Source organism: Cyprinus carpio, chromosome B1 (assembly GCF_018340385.1).
Source record: "Cyprinus carpio isolate SPL01 chromosome B1, ASM1834038v1, whole genome shotgun sequence".
Taxonomy (NCBI): Eukaryota; Metazoa; Chordata; class Actinopteri; order Cypriniformes; family Cyprinidae; genus Cyprinus; species Cyprinus carpio.
This window is the reverse complement of record NC_056597.1, coordinates 755,457-776,166: the sequence shown is the minus strand read 5'-3', so window position 1 is coordinate 776,166 and position 20,710 is coordinate 755,457. Positions and strand designations below refer to the sequence as shown.

General features: G+C 36.5%; 2 protein-coding genes across 2 annotated transcripts in view; one reads left to right on the top strand and one right to left on the bottom strand.

Moving 5' to 3' along the window:
* The first annotated feature begins 748 nt into the window (after nt 1-748).
* On the top strand, nt 749-13,654 carry LOC109079040 (putative methyltransferase NSUN7). The gene is made up of 12 exons (XM_019094251.2): nt 749-1,932; nt 3,016-3,465; nt 5,296-5,354; nt 5,428-5,564; nt 6,491-6,643; nt 6,743-6,926; nt 7,004-7,217; nt 7,334-7,477; nt 7,599-7,700; nt 9,452-9,569; nt 9,844-9,943; nt 12,543-13,654. The coding sequence occupies exons 2-12, from the start codon at nt 3,033-3,035 to the stop codon at nt 13,422-13,424; spliced, it is 2,526 nt and encodes an 841-aa protein (XP_018949796.1). The 5' UTR covers nt 749-1,932; nt 3,016-3,032; the 3' UTR covers nt 13,425-13,654.
* Nucleotides 13,655-14,624: 970 nt separating this feature from the next.
* Nucleotides 14,625-20,710, bottom strand: part of LOC109078952 (amyloid-beta A4 precursor protein-binding family B member 2-like) — a 44,852-nt gene continuing 38,766 nt past the window's right edge. Inside the window, 2 exon segments of the mRNA XM_042716129.1 lie at nt 14,625-18,582; nt 20,435-20,614. Of these exon segments, the coding sequence (XP_042572063.1) occupies nt 18,412-18,582; nt 20,435-20,614 (351 nt within the window). The 3' untranslated portion in view covers nt 14,625-18,411.

The following is a 20,710-nucleotide window of genomic DNA, read 5'->3' as shown; positions in this document are numbered from 1 at the left end:
TCGTTTGCATAAAGGACTGCCGGCCACAAAGCAGTAAGTTTCTCGCTGGATCGTTGATGCGATAGCCTTGGCTTATGCCTCAGAAAACTTGCAATGCCCTATAGGTGTGAGGGCCCATTTCACAAGAGGGATGGCCTCCTCCTGGGTGTGGTCCACTGGAATTTCTATTGGCGAGATCTGTGCGGCCGCCAGCTGGTCATCACCATCCACATTTGCCAGATTCTATAACCTAGACGTCCCTGCTTTACAGGCGGGAGGTCTTTTAGTTTAATGTACCACTCTTCACCCTTGGGTGAAGCTGGTTATATTAGTGTTTCTCAGCTACTAGCTTGGGGCACAATGTTCATGTTCTCAGGGGCCCTTATTAGTGCTCCGAGACTGGGCACGCAGAGCAGGATGTCACGCAACGGGAGAGACCGTTTGAAAGGGAACGCTCCAGGTATGACGTAACCTCAGTTCCCTGAGATAAGGGAACGAGTGTTGCGTCACTTGGCACGCTATGAGCTGCACGATTGATGAATGTCGCTTCAGTCAAATGATCTAATGAACGGCGCTCTGAGCCGATTTATATAAAGGACGGCTCCGCCCTTTCTGGCGGGCTAAAGCGCCATTGGTTTGTGCAGCTACTAGTGCTATGTTCGATACATCAATACAATGAAAACTAAAACCATTAAAATGTTAAAAACAAAAAAAAAAAAAAAAAAAGAAAAAAATGGGTGAAAAAAATATAAAAAAATTTATATAAATGTCAAAAATGCAACAAATTACTGAAACTTTAAAGTAAAAGTGAAAACATTAAATATAAAAATCTAATTCAAAATCTTAACAAACACTAGTACTGATACTAAAACAACATTGTCTGAAATAGCACTGAAGCTGGATGACCTGTACTGTCACTGAACACACTGATCTGCCCCTGAGGCATTGACATGTGGGTTAATGAGGAAAAAAAGAAGCTGTGTATTTCCTCACATTACTTATTCAGCACACAGACACACACGGAAGTGTATACACACCCCAAACACACACATTATTAATTAGGCAGTCTATCATGTTTCCACTGTGTTTGTTCCACTAACCTGGAGTTAAAGCAACAAAAGATTACTTTCAAAGAGACTGGAAGACCTCATCACTAATTAAAAGTCAACTGATAACAGCATAGACCAATCGGGTGATGTCTGGGTGGGGCTTAATTAGACGCAGCAGCTGATTGGCTGTCAAAGTTTAGAATAAAACCATCATCAGTTCTTTAAAGTGTCTGGAAGCTTCTTACCTAGAAAAACTGTTGAGTTTGTTTCGGTGCTAATGTGGGGGTAACAAAAGGAGACTGGGCTTAGTTCGGATCTGAGCCCAAATCAATGCATCATTTAGCATGATGAATGCAAACGTCAGGCTAATTGTGTTTCATTGGAGCCGACGTGCGTCAGGCATGAGAGGGTTTCAAATGAGCAGAAATTAAGCGATACTCTGGAGTCTGTTTACCCTTAAAGCCAGTAGCCTGTTCTTTAACTAAACTCCAGTGAATAACACCACCTCAGTTTTGTAAAGAAGTGGGTAAGAAATACAGCAAACACACTTAATGAACATATATGATCTTCTTTAACATCTCTTCCTTAACTCAAACCTGTGAGTGTGTTATTGACATTCACATTTTTTTATTCATTGTGTATGTGTGTGTGTGTGTGTGTGAGAGAGAGAGAGAGAGAGAGAGAGAGAGTAGGGGAGTGATGATGGGCTGCTGATAGCTGAGTGACTACATCTGTAGAGAGAAGATTCACACTCTGTTGACAAGAACAAATGTGTTTGTTGTCATAGTGACACAAGATCTCAGAGCTAGAGAGAGATGAGAGACAGAGCGAGCTCCTAATTCTCACATTCTGTTCTTCAAGTCATACCTGTTGCCGAGCTGACTGCACTTCCATTAAGAGAGAGGTATGTATTTAAGTTAAGTTTTGACTAATTCGATTTTGAATATGTGCGTTTCCAACTCTAAACTGGCAATAATTAGGAAATTACAGGATTTTAAAAATGTATAAAAAATAAATAAATAGAAAAAAAGTTATAGTGAAAATGAAGATGAAATATTTAATTTCTGCACTCTTGCTATGTCACAGGTTGGTCTGAGCCTGTATATATACTGTTCAAAAGTAAGATTTCTTAATGTTTTTGAAAGCAGTCTAGTATGCAGCAAAAACAAAAATGTACTAAAAATAGTAATATTGTGAAAAATTCTTATTAAAATTTTCTATTTTTCTATTTTATTTATTTTATTAAATGTAATTTATTCCAGTGATGGCAAAACTGAATTTTCAGCAGCCATTACTCCAGTTTTCAGTGTCCCATGATCCTTCAGAAATCATTTTAATATGCTGATTTGCTGCTCAAGAAACATTTCTTAATATCAAAATTATTTTTTCACGATTCTGCACTGTCACTTCTGATTACTTTTCATCTTTTCTGAATAAAATAATTTCTTAAAGTCACACGGACCCTAAACTTTTGGAAAGTAATTTATGTACAGTGGATTAAAAAAAAAAAGTCTACACTGAAAAAGTCTACAATCTTGGATTTAAATTCTGATCTAAACGGTTACAGGAACGAAAGTAAAGACAAAGAAATAACGAAATGTTGTGATGTAAAATAAATAAGAAATATTTAAGGTTCTGCACTGTTTTTATGCACTAGTTCTAGTAGTGTCAGACTTTTGGGCCCAACTGTATATTCATATATAAGTGTATACTGCATATTCTTTAACATACGGGCTCAAAATACTATGTATAAGAAAAATCACTAACCCATTAATTCAACCAATGTAAAGACTACATTATACTGTGTGAGAATTATGTAAAGACTACATTATACTGTGTGAGAAAACATGTTGTTTACAAGTTAAATAACTGGCTTTTATATTGTCAATGTACTGACCCTAGTTGAAAGCCTCTGATCTAAATAATGCATGTAAAATAATACTTCAAGCTGATCTATGATAATCAAAAATGCAGTGTGTTTTTACAGAATTTGGCTCTATCAGAATGGTTAAACAGACTCTCAGCTCCACACTGGACTCAGATCTACCAGACGTCACATCACTGAACTTGCTGGATCAAGAATCAGCTCCTAAGAATAAAGCACACACTCCAGTCTTTCCTAAGGGCCCAATGAGAAAAGTATGTATCCAGTCCCTTAAAAAAAGGGTCACTGCAGTGCCCACAGAAAGGAACAAGATGAAGAGAGAGGGGATGCCTTTGGGATTCCCAGACTCTGTGTACATTCATGCTGCAGCTATTTTCCAGAAAACTCTTGTGGAGAAGGACCTCGCACACCGACTCATTCGCTATAGGCGCACCAGTCCTAAAGGCGATGATAGTGATGATGTTGAAGATTCTGGGATTGTTAACAACATTGATTCCAACACCAAGAAGAATGAGCACTGGGCATATGAGCTGGCGTTTAACACTCTGAAATGTGAGTGACAAAATGAAGTCAGGCCAAAATGGATTTTTAAGTATTTTAAGTATACATTTCCTTTAAAAATTTCAGCATTCTAGCATTCGAGTCGGTTTTACCTGCCTGATCTGGTAAATTCTATAAAGAAGCAAAATAAGCCTTGGGTAAGAGTGTAAATATCATGAAGATAGTGATGATAAAGAAGTTGTTTAGAAGGCACAAGAATCTAATGTGTCCAATTCATCTTGATTGTTTTTGCCAATAATGTCCCTGTGGTCACTGATGTCATTCTTTTTATGGCCCACAAATCTTTTAACATCAATTATTCAGTCCCTCATGACTCAAAGGTGTAGTTGGAAACAGAAGAAGAGTCATAAACGTATATTACTGTACCCCAAATTCCATTTTTCATCCTATCCTGTCCTTTAGTACAGCAGAGAAGAGCTTTTCCATTTTATAATGTTGTGGAGAAGACTGCGATTAGATGTCCCACTTTTTTTCTTTGGTGGTGTCTGATAACCCTGCTTGGTACAAATTAAATCTTAATTTGAGTTAAAAACAATATTTAATGTCAAAATATTTTCAACAAATTGTTAATATTGAATATTAATATCCTTAGTAATCTATATTTAATGTTAATTTCAACATTTACACCTGTTAACATTTATTTAATGGACCTGAGCTAACATGAATATTGCTTATTGTTGGTTTGTCTATTTATGTCTTAATTCATTTTAACTAATAATGTAGTGCTATCATGTTTTGTTGTATTGTTTCCAAAGCTTCATATCAGAAAATTTAAAGATAATAGACTGACTTTTGGATTGTGGTTCATGCAAAGCTGCATGCTCTCCTTGTTTCCTGTCATTTCTTCTCCTCTGACCTACTCTTTCCTTGCCTTCCCGTCTTCTTTCCATTACTGAGGTCCTGAATCAATAATTTGGGAATGTCTGGTCACATTCTGGTTGAGTTTCTTCTTGTAGCTTATCTTCCCTACACACATCAATGACTCATTCCTCTACTCTGGTCACCTCTCTCTCTCTCTCTCTCTCTCTCTCTCTCTCTCTCACTCGCTCGCTCTCTTTCTTGCTTTCTCACTTACTTTCTTAAAATTTTGCTTAGGGGAGGCTTTTTTAGTCTTTTTTTTAAGGACATCTATTTGCTTTTAGTGAGCAGGTCAGACATCAGTTAACTGACTGCTGTAACACTTTAATGGCTGCGCTGAACTGTAAGCATGAGGTCAGTTTATTCTTGCAGACAGTTCTATCATACAGAAACACAAAAAAATCTGACAAAAGCTTATCAGTCTAATGTATTATACAATGTATTAAAGGAGCTTTTTTTCTAGTCGTTATAATTTTTTGTTTGAGCTTAAATCCAAAAAAAAAAAAAAAAAAAATTAGATCTATGCTTAAAACAAACAAAATTTTTCACCAAAACTTTTGAAAGGATGAATATTAAAAAAAAAAAAAAATCATGAAAGTTGATCATTTTTAATAATAATAATAATATATATATATGCACACACACACACACACACACACACACATACATAAATTCAGTTCACATTCAGTTTTTACATTTAGTAAGCCAGTCTGAGTTGGAATTCAACTATTTTTAAATTAATTTCTCAGCAAAATGGATGTAACTCTCACACATGAATTATGCGGTTGGGTTTTTTAGGATCTTTGGTGTAGAGTTTTTTGCTTCCCACATTAACTCTTCATATTATGTTGTTGTATTACAACTATCCACTGCAGTATAGAAGTGATATAATAGCATCAGTACAGTATTGCTCAAACATTTATTTCATATATAAATATCCCAAACTTTCTCCTACCATCACAGACCAAGATCTACTGGAGGAGATCCTGACTGACAGCTATTTTTACCGTTCTCAGCAAATGGTGGGTCTGTTATGACTGACATCTGCCCTTTTATCTTGATATTATGATTGACTTTGAGATTGTGTGTGTTCAGCCAGATGATCTTATGGCTCTTGTGGTGGTCGTACTCTGTGACCTCCTGGACAGGAAGTTCCAGCCCAGAGAGCCAATGAAAAGAGCTGAGGAGGGACTAATAAAGGAAGTGAGACAGGTGGAGGACAGCCTTTGTAGGTCAGTAAGAGCAGGTCTGCCTTGTGAAAATGCATTCTTTAAGTTAGACTTACAGTAATGATGTTCTCTGAAAAATGAAAAATCCCACCCATGTCTCCTAGACAGCAATGAGATTAATTTGAGAGCAGGTTGAGACCTTTACTTAAGTATCCTCAGTTTCAGAAATGATCTCGGAAATGTCTCAAATTGCCCAAAATGCCAAAGTTTGATACATATAAATTCAAAGATTTCAATGAAAGCCTGTTCTGCCTCAGATTTTAAAAAGGTGTACTTGCACTTCATTTTTTCAAAACTGTGACTTTATTTCTCACAAATGTGACTTTCTCTCTCTCAGTTGTAACTTTATATTTTGTAATGTGACTTCATTTGGTGCACTTTTACTTTTCTTATAAATTGTGACTTCATTTCCTTTTTTAACTATTATATTTTTTTTACTGGTGGAAATGGAATATCTGTAGATTAAAACTCATACTTTTTCAAGTGAGAATAAGAAAATAGTTTGTGAGCTCTACAGTGCAAATATATATATTTTTTATTAATTGTTTAGCTGTCTTTACTGAACTTATTTTTTATCAATGTTTTCATATTTTCTTTTTCCATACAAAAAATGTGCTAATAATTAATTAAATAATATTAATAAATATTTTAAAATTATAGTTTATCATAATAATTCCTATAGTTGAAACTTTGTCTCCAGTTATGAGTGACTTTAAATTTTGGAATATGACCTCATATTTCGCAATTGGCATTTTTTTTTTTACTTTTTTAACTTTATTTCCTTTTTTCCCCACATGGTTTTTTTTCAGGGCTCCAACATTTTCGTGAAAATTCAATTCAATTACATTACATTACATTCATCCTCTGGTGATGTTGCATAAGTGTTGGACCTTAAAAATGGTGCTTGTATGTTTGTGTGTACATATCAGGTTCAAGACCAAACTGGAAGCCTCACTGGCTCAGTACAGAATAAAACAGAATTTGGTGACAATTGACAGTTTCCTGCCAACAGTTGTGAGGGTTAAACAACAAAGGTCACAAACATTACCGCTCTATGCCTGGGTCAACACCCTCAAAGCCAGGTAGTGTGTGTCTGTGTATGTATTTATGTATACACAAATGTATTTTCCTTATTTAATATGTAGACTTCTAATATTGTGTATGTATTCCAATATTTTCAGCATTGAAAATGTGTGTGAGACTCTGAAGACATCCGGCTTTACTCAGGTCAACTCACACACACCCTTGGTAGGAAATGTGTTCTGTAAGGACAAACACTGTTCCAATGTACTGCTGTTTCCCAGACAGCTCTCAAATCAACTGGAGAAAATCAACCTAGTGACAGAACACACACTCATAATACAGGTAATAAAGACACACAGACAAACAAGCATCATTAGTGCAAATCCATATCCGGGTTTAATATGTGTGTATGAATACAGGATAAATCTCGCAGTCTGGCCGCATGTGCGATTCGCCCGCTGTTGGTGGAGAATGGAGACGTTCTCATGGTCGGATCATTCTCTGCTCTGACTGTGGCTCATGTAGCTGTCCAGGCCGCTGCCTGTTCTGGCTTTGTACATGTATGTGGGGTCCTTAATTTCTCCACCTTCAACAATGAATTACAAACCATCCTCACCTCTACTGCCTGCAAAAGTAAGTGTTATTCTGCTGAACCTTATTCATGAGTGATAATAATAAAGTACCTGTTCTTTGTTTGGCCAGTAGTGAAGTATTGGTTCTCAGGTATTTTCTTTCTTTTTTTTCCATAGATGTGAAACTGATGTCTGAGTACTTCAGTGAACTTAATGAATGGGATTTGCGTATTCAGAAGGTTCGGGTGATTGTGTTGCTTCCAAAGTGTTCTGCGTCAGCACTTTGTAACCCTGTTGAGTTTATCCTCAATGAGAATGGAGGTAGAGCAATGCATGATTTTACATTTGAGACATTCTCTTTTCCATTGTGGCAGTTGGGTGAGCATTGAATAAATGCAAACTGAAACAACATTTCAAAATAACGTACACTGCTCTTATTCAGACAGAGGGCTGCTGCATGGCTTATCTAAAGGAATCGTCTCTGAGAGTAAACTGGAGGCACTGGTTGCCAAGCAGAAACAAGACCTCAACTATGCACTCACCTGTGAGACACACACACACACACGCATTCATTTACTACCTGATTCTGTGACATTAAGTAGTTTTAATACTCCCTATAAGTGAAAATGAGAAAACAATATGCGGTTCTGTTCATTTATTCCGCCCTCTTTACTGTACCTAATTTGGTCCCACTTTATATTAAGTGGCCTTAACTACTATGTACTTACATTAAATTAATCATTTGGTACAATGCATTTATTGTGTACATATGCTTTAACATTGTAGTTACATTTTTGGGATTTTAAGCCTTTAATGGATAGGACAGTATAGAGCTGACAGCAATTGTGGTATATGTTGGCGCACTAACCACAAGGCTATTGGCACCTACAATTACATTTATAGTTGAGCCATCCCTTAAACCTTAACCCACCCTTAAACCGCCCCATACCACCAAACCTGTCCCTAAGCCGTATCCCACTTTAAAAGCAGTAAAAGTGTTTTACAATACAATATGAACACAAAGAGCATTGCATTCATTTTTGATGTTGGAAATAGTTGTTAAGGCACCTTAATAAAAAGTGGGACCCCTACTTTTTAGCCATGTGTTCATGTCTGTCTCTCTCTATACTACAAAAATAATTTACTAATAATTAATAATTCATAGAATTTACAAATGTTTGTTTATTTTTCTGTAAAAAGGTTAAAGTAATACAATATAGAGTATACATCTTGATCAATTCTATCAAGAAAATTTTTTTTTCTCTGCATTATCTTCATAATTTTATTTTGTGAGAGAAAAGCCAAAATTACTGATCAAGAAAATACATAAATAATGCTTAAATAATGTTTTAAAATATATTAAAGGGTTCATGAACTACCTTTTTTATTATTTTGTACTGTCATCATAATTTAGAAGTAAAAAGCTATTTTCTGTTCTGTTTTGACCCCCCCCCCCCCCCCCCCCCCCATCAGAACACTGTGTTTGAATAGGCGTGGAAAATTGTAAACTCGGACGTAAATGCCCACTGCTATGATTAGCTAACTCAGTGCATATCACACTGTCTGTAATAACAGACAAAGCAATAGTGATGACACAATAATATCAGTTACTCACACTTGTGATCCAATATAGTCAGAACAGCATTGTCTTTTAGTTTCAATCTTTCTGAAAATCCTGCATCGAATTGTGCATCGTTTGTAAATAAATCTGCCGTAAAATTTAGTGAACAAAGGGCCAAGTTCTTACTGACACTGTCTGGATCTGGAAGTTTAACAAAAAAAGTTTATCATTTGGTTTCTGCATAGACCTGAGTTTGCCTTTCTCATTATTTACACTACATATGCTAATCGGTGGGCGGGGCTAAACAGGCAGTGATGTAGAAGCAGGCATTGATCTTCCTCTGAGGAGACAGTGTTTAGCCACACTATTACTTCATAAAGTGGCACATTCCACAAGCTGTCATTTTGACAGATTGGCTTCAATATAAGCTGTTTTTAGACTAACGAGAAAGTGTTCGAGTTCTGAAACTTACAAAATGTTTTTATAGCATTATAAATCTAAAGATCAAGGGAATTTTGATTTCTCAGTTCATTACCCCATAAAAAAAAATAAAACATTTATCATTAAACTAGACTCTTAATTACAATATTACTGTTTTTACAGTATTTTTGTATCAAATAAATGCAGCTAAAATATTGCTGACCCCAAATTTTTGGTATAAAATTGATTTATAAATCACATATTGACTAATGCACATCATCTAAGTTATAATGACCTAACTTGATTAACTGCAGTTCCTAAGGTGAAAGCTGTGGTGTACTGCACATGCTCAGTAAATCCAGAGGAGAATGAAAGACTTGTGAAGAGAGCGCTCGAGAACGCAGACAGCAAAGCAAAAGCTGTGCCCTTCAGGTATACATACATCTCTCTCTCTCTCTCTCTCTCTCTCTCTCTCTCTCTCTCTCTCTCTAAATTTTAACTATACACACACTGTCCAAGCATTAAGTCTTTCCTGTCACACGCCACTAACTGTAAGGATTTAAAGTTGCTGTATCCATGGAAACGGCAGTTAATCCACAGAAAAGCAAGTGGGGGAAGGATTATGTGAATGTTTGAGTTATGAAAAAATGGATATGAGTTGGATTGAATTTACAACACAAAACATCTCTCTCCGTGTTTCTCTCAGGCTGGTCAGTGCAGGATGGGATGATGAGGGAGAGAAGTTTTTCAGAACTCAAGCATCTGACGTCACAAATGGCTGTTTCCTCTGTGTGATGAAAAGAGAGGTGAGAAAGAAGGAACGAGAGAAAATCAAATGACTAACAGGTTTTATAACAAACAGCAGATAAAATAAGTATTGAACACATAACCATTTTTTCAGTAAATATATTTCTAAAGGTGCTGTTCACATGAAATTTTCACCAGATGTCGGTAACAACCCAAGTAATCCATACTTACAAAGAAAACAGTACAAATAAGTTCAGAAATTATGTTCTGTGTAATAAAATTTAATGACCCAGAGAAAAAGTATTGAACACGCTTACTGAAATTTATTTAATACTTCATACAAAAGCCTTTGTTGGTAATAACAGCTTCAAGACGCCTCCTGTATAGAGAAACTAGTCGGATGCATTGCTCAGGTGTGATTTTGGCCCATTCTTCCACACAAACAGTCTTCAAATCTTCAAGGTTCCATGAGCCTCTTCTCTAATCTTTAGTTCTTTTCATAGATTTTCTATTGGATTCAAGTCAGGTGATTGGATGGGCCATTCTAGCAGCTTTACTTTCTTTCTCTGAAACCGAATGAGAGTTTTCTTGGCTGTGTTTGGGATCATTGTCTCGCTGGAATGTCCACCCTCATTTCATCTTCATCATCCTGGTAGATGGCAGCAGATATTCATGAAGAATGTCTCAATACATTTTTCCATTCATCCTTCCTTCAATTATATGAATTTTGCATGTATTTCACAGGCTTGTCTAAATGTTGTGCAGCAAACTTTAAACGAGCTTCAACGTGCTTTTTGCGGTTGCGAAGGTCTTGAGAAAGCTCTTTGCTTTTACCCATCATTAAATGTTTCTTGTGTGACACGTTTGGTCATGAGACACCTTTTTATAGGCCATCTGTTGGGACTGAACCAACTAATATTAATTTCCAATGACTAGGGGCAGGATTGCTTTCTAATTACTGATAGATTTCAGCTGGTGTCTTGGCTTTCCATGCCTTTTTGCACCTCGCTTTCTTCATGTGTTCAATACTTTTTCCCTGTGGCAGTCTACTTTATTAGACAGAACTTCATTTCTGAACTTATTTGTTTTGCTTTCTTTGTATGTATGGATTTCTTGGATTGTTACCGACATCTGGTGAAAATGTCATGTCAACAGCACCTTTGGAAATATATTTACTTAGAAAAATATTGATGTGTTCGATATTTATTTTACCCGCTGTATATAATTGGACTTTTACAACCATAGTGATTTGCTGTGATTCATATGCTGTGTTTATATCTAAATAAGCGTGAAGAAGTGTCTGTGAGTAGAGTTGGAAAGAGCGCTCACACACACACACACACACACATACACACCGCTCTCATGCAGAGCTTGATGCATTGCTGTCCTAAATACTGGCAGCGTAGCTCCAATTTGCACTAAATAATGAACACATGTGTCTGATCGCATTAGCATCCACACAAGACCACACACAGCAAGAGAAACAAGGCTGTAGCTTCTTTTGTGTGTGTGTGTGTGTGTGTGTGTGTGTGTGTGTGTGTGTGTGTGTGTGTGAGTTTGTGTGTGTGTGCGTGTGTGTGTGTGTGTGTGTGTGTGTGTGTGTGTGTGTGTGTGAGCTTAAATTTGTACTTTATACTGCATATAGACTGGGGTTAGTTGTCACTTTCGTACTACAATGAACATACAAGTCAACTGAAATTAAAATTAAATTGAACACTATCCTTTTAAATTTATCATTAAAGGAAACTGCTATTTATCACTGATAGTAAAGCAGTTGTGAAATGCAAAAATAAAATAAAATAAAAAGATGAATTATTTCTTTTTTATGCCAGTGAGATTTTTTTTCCCTAAGAAATTAACACCTTTTTTCATCAATGATGCATTAAAATAATTAAAGATTTTGGTTTCAAATAAATGCTTTTTAAACTTTCTATTTATTAAAGAATCCTCAAAAAATGTATCAGGGTTTGTGTAAAAATATTAAGCAGTACAACTGTTTTCAACATTGATTGAATAATAAGAAATGTTAATTTATTAAATCCATTGAAAACACAAGACAACTTGCCCCGACCTGGTATAAACTCTTGTCCCAATAACACAGTTTTTAACTTAATGATTAAAATCTACCTTCATTTTATTGTTGACAGAAATTGTGTAAAATCAGCTAATCAGAGCTTACCAGGACTTTTCCAGGTTTGTGAGCAGAATAAATCATATAATCGGCAGACAGTGGTTGAGTCGTCTGTGGCTAAGGCTGTTGAGATAAAACCTTTGTGACAACTAGCCCCAGTCTCCCTATATGTAATATTGCTCTATGCATATTGTGGGTTGCCATGTTTTTGCCAAGTAAGACATGTTCCTGGATCAACATTACTGTCCAAAAATACAGACTTAACTCAATCCCTACCCCTAAACCTAACCTTACCCATAATTTATTCCCAAAATCAGAGGGAAATGACAGCTGATTAACAAGGATGCAGAAGCACCTAATCTTGATTGTAAGCCTAAAACTGACATTTCCTAAAAAAGTTATCTCTCAGTTCTGATTGGTTGATTGGAATAATGTTCCAGGATCTACAAGGATGTTGATCCAGGAACATGTTGTACTTGGTGAAATCACGCTCACCACATATGTGTGTGTGTTTTACTTTCTAACAGCAAGACCCAGCAGAGGTAGAAACTGTGCAGGATATTTTAGCACGAGCCGTTGCTAAAGGTTTGTTGGGTGGACTGCTCCCTCCTGACCCCGTGAATGGAGAGAAACTGAAAAAGAGAAAAAAACAAAAAGGATCCAAACCAATTCTTCCGCCTTCCTCCCAGATTGAGCCTCTTACATCGGTGATGATCAGTCAGAGTCCTCCAGCTGACGATGTGCTCATCTATACCATCATCCAGACAGCAGACGATTCAAATCACACTTCCAGAGTCCTGAATGACAGTTCCACAATCCTAGATCATGCTTCAAGTCAAAAATCTGCAGTTATGGATGCCACATCTAGCACTACAAATCACTCCAGTGTTCTAAACCACTCATCCAACAATACAAAGCAGCCTTCTGTTGTGCAAAAGAAGCGACCAAAAGGTCATAAGCCACGAGTTAAAGTTGCTAAGCAGTCCAAGAGAAAAAAGTCTAAGTCCCGCACTCGTAAAGAACGTCAGAGCAGGTCTCGACCTCCACGCAAGAAACTCCTGCCCCTTCGGCCATCTCAACACACAACCATTACCTCCATTAAACCAACTCCACCTCAGAGCAAACCTGCTGCCATCAGAACCCCACTGTCACTGCACAGATTCAGACATTTGTCTCAACGAGAGTCCGTTAAACCAAAAATGGAAATGATCAAATCAGAAGCCTTCAAGCTAGACAGGGAGGAAAACCTGTCAAGAGAGTTCAGTCTTCCTCCTGTTTATCCGCTCAGTCCTTCACATCCCTCTTCATCCCCCTATCGATTGTACTCCTCCATGTCTTCTAATTTCTCCAGCAGTCTTTCCTCTTCTAGCAGCATTGCCAAAGGCAGAGACTCCATCATCTGGCATTGAGCTACAACCTGTTGTTCATAAATACACATCCCGCGTGCTTCCGTGCAAAAGAAGAATTGTAGTAAACAACAATTTCATCGCCATTAATAGCAAGGTACTGATCTCATAACTAAAACAGTATAGTTGATTAAAGGGATAGTTCACCAATTAATTACTCACCCACATGTCATTTCAAACCCGTAACTTTGTTCATCTTTGGAACACAAATGAATGAAAACCGAGAGCTTTCTGACCCTCCATAGACAAAAAGTCCCACAACACTCAAAACCCATAAAAAAAAAAAAAAAATCAACAAAAAAATAATCAAATAATTCATCATCAGTACAACAACAATAATTTTATGAAGCTATGAGAATATTCTTGTGCACAAAAAAATAAAATAATGACTTTAGGGGTCAGAAAGCTCTCGGATTTCATCAGAAATATCTTGTTTAATAATTTGTTTTCCGAAGATGAACGGATGCCTTACATGTTTGAAACGACATGTGGGTGAGTAATTAATGACAGAATTTTCATTTTTGGGTGAACTATCCCTTTAATGTTTATGTATGTTGTACTTTGGCAACATTGTAAGTGTATCATGTATACTGTGTTGAATAAATTATTTTATTTGTGATTTATAACCTAAGGTCCTAATTTTGTGTGTTGCACTATATGTCAGAATATGGGAAAACAGATTTACATTAATATGCCCCACAGTTGATTGACGGAGTGGTGTATTACTTAAAACCACATTTATCTCAATTTATTTAAATTAATTTAACCAATTTATATCTCAATTATTCATTAAATCAGTTGAAGCCCTTTCTTATGACCAACTATAAATATTCAGCCTATCTAAAACCAAGTGCCTGCCCTACGTTTTCTGATAATCAGATGTACCTCACAATACGGAAGAAAATGTATTATCATGACTTTAATAATTATGCCACTAAAGCTTTATTGACTTATATTTTATAAAATATTAATATCCAACCCCGTCTCATAAGAAAATGTATACAATTAGGCTTTGATTTTTTGGAGACATGCTAAGCATGAAGGTCCACCCCCAAAACCTCAGTTGGCCATAAGCAGATCATACAACTTTGCCACAACAATTTTAAAACTTATATGTTACATTCATTAGTTCATAAGGACATTTTTTGCTACTCACAACAGACTATATTTTATGAAATCAGTAAACAGCCAGAAACATTTTGATGTATTTTGTGATATGCCATTTATTTTCACAACAGTTTACATTTATATGGTGTACAAATTAGTGTAGAGCAGAGAAAGCCAACATTTGCACAAAAACGTGTGTTTGAGAGTATTTCAGCAGTAGTGTTAATTCTTAGCTTGTTAATCCTTGTGATGAGATTTCCCCCGATGATCGCCAATCAGAGTGATTCACCATACAAGAACACGAGAGTCAAACACACTACTCTTGGCTAACAAGAGAATGATGATTCTACACTGAATTATTGTACTGGACTACACTACCCATAAGCCTCCTCCCTCTTTCTGGTTTTGCATGTAACAGCTGACTTTGCCTGTTGCCACTGAATTCATTTTGAAACATAAAATGTGATTGATTCTTATTCACTGTTAACCCCCCCCCCCAACAAAAAAAGAAAAAAGGAGGGAATAAAAAAATCCAAAAGAAAACAGTAAGTTGTATAAGACCCAACATCACATTCACATGAAAAAAAAAAAACTGAACAAGAACCAATATGCACTTCAAAACTGCAAAAGAGATAATAAGAGGAGGAAAGCGAAGGGGTGCAGTACACAGGCAGTTTGATTTTGTGTCAGGTCATTTTAACACTCTGATTATCTGCAGGGTGAAAGCAGAGGCCTCGTGCCGTCAAGATACAAGAGTAATGGTTATAGTAGAGCTAGCTAAACATCTACATACTGCCCAAACAAATGCACTCTAATTTTGGTCTTGGTGAAAAATCTGATTGTGATAATCTTGTTTAAACTGACATTTTGGAACATACACTAAATGACCAAATGGATGTGTAATATAATACAAATCATTAAAATCATTAAAAGGACACTAGTCCTCCTTTTTGCTGATACACCAGCTTCAACTGCATCCTAATTTGCTAAAAAAAATTGTTTCAATGCATGGCTTTTTAATGGTTTACTATTGTAAATGTGTTATGCGTTATAGATGGATGTCTTTGATTTTTGTTGCTTTTAAAATAAATCTAAAAGGGTCTCGAGACCCTACATTGGGCGCCACATTTTTAAACTGCATTGAGTTAGAACTTTTAAAAATGTGTCAAGACCGTACGCTTGGTGTCACATTTTTAAAACATGAAGTTAAACCTTTTAAAAAAAATAAGTCTTGTGAAATCCTATGTTGGGTGCCATGTTTTTAAAACAAATCTTGTTAAAACTTTTAAAAATGTGTTTTGAGTCCCTGCATTGTGCACTGATTTCCTGCACTGCATCTCAAGTTCTCAAACATATTTTGAGTGAAAGATCCAAAATGAGATTGTTTGAGATTGATTTTATGCACCGGTTGCAACCAAAATATCTGAACAGCCAATTGTTAGGTTTAACATACTTTTGTCCATATGGTGTATTCTAAAGCAGACTGAAGCTATACCTGCGTCTAATGTTGGTTTGGGCAGCATGTACAGATCATACAAAGCCTTTTAAATGTTATGTTATCATGACAGTCAGCGTCTGAGTTAAACAGCTCTCCAGAGTAACTGTAAAGTGATTTGAATTGACATTTGTTTGATTTGTTGTATAAGGGTAAAGAGTGTCTAAGCTTATGATACATCACAATGCAACCAGTATATACCGATATAAAATAGAATAAATAAAATAAAAAATATCATTTCTGTTCAGTACAGTTTTTCTTCTTAAATTGTCCCAGGACATTTTTGTTCCTCTCAAATCGTCCTCAGAGCTAAAAGAATGCATAGATAGACACTTACAGTTCACATCTCCTCCTCTACAGCTAGCTCTCCTAAAAAGGACCATAAAATAAATTCATATTCACAATCTCTACCATCTTTCACTCTTCTTCTTTCCTTTGTTTTGTCAGTTGGTTTATCTACAACACATACATGATTTTTTTTTACAGAATGCCAGAATAAACGGGATCACAAGACATGCAAAGGCAAGTATGACCAAAACATGACAAAATAAAAGTATCTGAAATTCAAAAAATAAAGCCTTATGATATGATGTTTGCTATATATAGATACTATATGTACACACACAAGTGACTCGTCTAAACCCTTTTGAAAGAAAGGGTAAGTCTAGGAGTACAGCAAGACCATGTAGGTACGTGCAGGAAAAAAAAAAAAAGTTTGTGAAGCGCAGCCAGGACATGTAGAGCCACTAATGCCATCCAAACATCAGGAATGAATGCTGGAACTGAAATAGCTCTGGAGTTTTTTTCACTAACTTAGATCTGCTGCAGATAGCTTCTATTAGTCAGGTATTTTTTTGACTTTCAGTCACTGGAGAGCCTCTCGAGGAAGTAAGCACTACTCTGGGGTTCAAAGCAGAATTGACACGATTGAACTGTTTGACTCTAGGCAAAGTTCTTGCCGCCTCCTGTATGTTGCTTCATGAGTAATTCAGTTCTCTTCCACAACATTCTCTCTTTCAAAGGAAAAAGGCAATTTCACTTTGGAAATATAAAAAGCACATTCATACTTTACATCTACACACTAAACTAAACAGGTAATGTCCTTCCACCTGTGTTAATGCACAGCAAGTCTATGGGAAGTCTGATTCATCAGTTGTTTGTTTAATATTGGCATCTTTTCCAAGCCTCCTCATCAACTTCTGGTGAAGATGAACGTGTCAGCAGAGCTTCTTGAAGAAAGCAAAATCATTTGGTGAAATCTTTGATGTATTTCAACGTTGATGTTTCACTCAGCCGAAAGAGTTGCGATTTCCATCTTCCTACTTGGAAAAGTGCAAAGGAACTTCACTTGAATACGAACTTCCAAATTGCACATTGTGAGGTGCCATTTTTTTCCCTACAATTTGGTTACTAGAAGACTTCATTGTTGACACTGAACAAATGCAATGCTAATGTAATGTATTGTTGTTATTTTGTTGCCAGAAGGTGCGGTCACATTTACAATAGGTGTCAATAGGAATCCAAGTGAATGGTAATTTCACTTGAGGGCGAGCGATTTCCCCATGCAGATATCTCTATTCGGGTTCAAGTTTTTTCCTGCGTTGACCAATAGAAATATACTTGGTTTGAAAGCAACTTGTAAGCGAGTTGTGCTTCATACATCGCTGCATTACTGACAATTAACAATGGTCCAAATCTTCGCCAAAATATCGCTAATGTTACCGCACCTTTGCACATAATCTTTTGAGCACTGAACATTGGAGCACCTTGGTCAGAAGATCTCAAGTAATAACATCCGTCATCCAACTTTGAATGCAACACAGTGCACAGTTCCTCTCATCCATCCATTCTTGTTCATCAGGATAATAAAGAATAGCTTTTATGACACTTGTGAACATCTGTTCGCAAATGAAGCAGCATCGAGCTCCTCTACACACCCGCACACACATACAGTCATGCGACAGCGATGAATTGTGACAATATGAAGAAGCATGGGTGAGTGAAGCAGCCGTATTTGTTCTTTTTGAATTACACAAACTTTCTTCAAATGATCAGGCTTTGTCCAGATAAGGTGGTACTTATAGATGGGCGAAGCCTGTTGGTTACAGTCATGCTGGAGACGTGTGGCTTCCCATGCAGATATACGCATGACTGACATATGGGAGATGGAAGAGAAGGGCTTGTAGATATTGGATTAGGTGTGTGAGTAAAGGGTGTATTTTCTTGGCATCAGCTCATTTGATAATTACTTGTTTCAGAATTTCCAACAGTTTTCGTCCTCGAGTTTTGCTTCGTCTCCATCACGTGACTGAACAGATATGTACAGGACGTTCTGATAGCTATAAGCATGCAGAGTGTGATGGTGAGAATGCGTGCTTGTGTGTCAGATCACTGGGGGAGCTCAGTGACTGGTCTCTTCTGTTTGAGCGTGTCGATAAGGGAAAGAACTCCACGTTTGACGCTGGTGGAGACGCGGCGAGTGACTGAATCAGCAGGGGGTGCTTGTGAGCAGGCTTTCTGAGACGGAGGGCGTGCCACCAGACACTTCTGATACCTCAGCTGAATAGACAAAGAAACGAAGACAACAAGAAGAAACAGTGAGTGGATGAATTCATGTGTTGAATTTAATGTTTAATGTAAGATCTGGTTATGAAATATGACATTAAACTTTATGAAATAACAAAACTTTAAATAGAATGGGTTAGGCTTAGGTTGGGTTGTTGTTTGAACCACAGCTTGACTAAAGATGGACGATAAATCAGACATTTACAATGGTTAAAGGGTTACTCCACCCCAAAATGAAAATTTTGTCATTAATCACTTACCCCCATGTCGTTCCAAACCCGTAAAAGTTTAATTCGTCTCTGGAACACAATTTAAGATATTTTGGATGAAAACCAGGAGGCTTGTGATTGTCCCATAGACTGCCAAGTAAATTACACTGTCAAGGGCCAGTAAATTATGAAAGACATCTTCAGAATAGACTATCTGCCATCAGTGGTTCAACCGTAACCGTTGTGAAGCGACGGTAATACTTTTTGTACGTGAAGAAAACAAAAATAACGACTTTATTTAACAATTTGTCTCCTCTGTAACTCCCCACATCACTGTAGTGCCATTTTGGAGAATATGAGCTGAACGCAAACTGCGTATGCTCTTCTGTGTCAGGCCCAACACAAGGACACGTTTTCTACGTGTATTTACACTTTGATTTGAATGAAAACAGCGTATCCTTGTGTCGCGGCTGACACAGAAGCGTGTAAGCTGCCTGCGTTCAGCTCATATTGTTCAAAATGGCACTACGGTCATGTGGAAAGACAGAGAGGAGACAAGTTGTTGAATAAAGTCATTATTTTTGTTATCTTTGCATACAAAAAGTATTCTCGTCGCTTCATAAGGTTACGGTTGAACCACTGATGGCAGATGGAATATTTTGATGATGCTTTTCATACTTTTCTGGACCTTGACAGTGTAATATACTTGGCAGTCTATGGGACAGTCACAAGCCTCCTGGTTTTCATCCAAAATATCTTAAATTGTGTTCTGAAGATGAACAAAGCTTTTACAGGTTTGAAACATGGGGGTAAGTGATTAATGCCAAAATTTTTATTTTGGGGAGGAGTATGCCTTTAAGAAACATTGAGACTATTAAAATGATTTTAATGTTTATTTTTTTTTATTTGACCATCAAGTTTTATTCACAGAAATGTCAGTGTCATTTTTAAATATATTTTAATTTTACTATATTTTATTAAGGTAGCTGTTTGTGGCTATGTACAGTTATTAATATATATAATATATAGGACAGTTAATAAACTGTAAAAAAAAAATTAAGTTTTTGAAAGAAGCCTCTTATGCTTACCAGGTCTGCATTTATTTGATCAAAAATGCAGTAATATTCTGAAATATAACTACAATTTAAAATAACTCTTTTCTATTTGAATATATTTTTATATTCTTATATTTTTACATTTATGTAATGCCATTTATTCTGTGAAGGCAAAGCTGAATTTTCCATTAGCCTGTCATATGATCCTTCAGAAATCATTCTAATAAGCTGATTTGGTGTTCAGGAAACATTTCTTACAATTATCAGTGTTGAAAACAGTTGCTGCTTAATATTTTTGTGGAAACCCTGATACATTTTTCATTTATCTGAAATAAGAAATCTGATGTAACATTATAAATGTCTTTACTGTCACTTTTGATCAGTTGAATGCATCATACCTGAATAAAATTAATTTCTTTTCAAAAATCTTACTGACCGCAAACTATTCAGTAGGCTGACATATAACTATTTTTGCAGCTATATTGCCCAGCTCTGGTCTTGACATTGATTTTATTTATTTTTTTTACTATTAAGCTATAGTGCCCAGTGCCCATTTATATTTGATGTGGTGTTATAACTCACCATGCATGCTGCCTGAACAGCCTCTGACACACTGCCAGCATTGGGATCACACCAAAACACATGACACTCAAAGTGCTGGTTCCCAGAGTCCATGATGAATGCAAATGAATGCACATCTTTCCCAACTCCCATAAATGACAGGAAACGCACACGGCACTCCACTAGGACCTCCTCTTCTTCCTAATATATGTTATGACACCAAGAATCATATATGAGTAAACTTTTTTGAACAACTGTGTTAACACAAAAAGTTGTACTTTAGTAAAACACACAGCT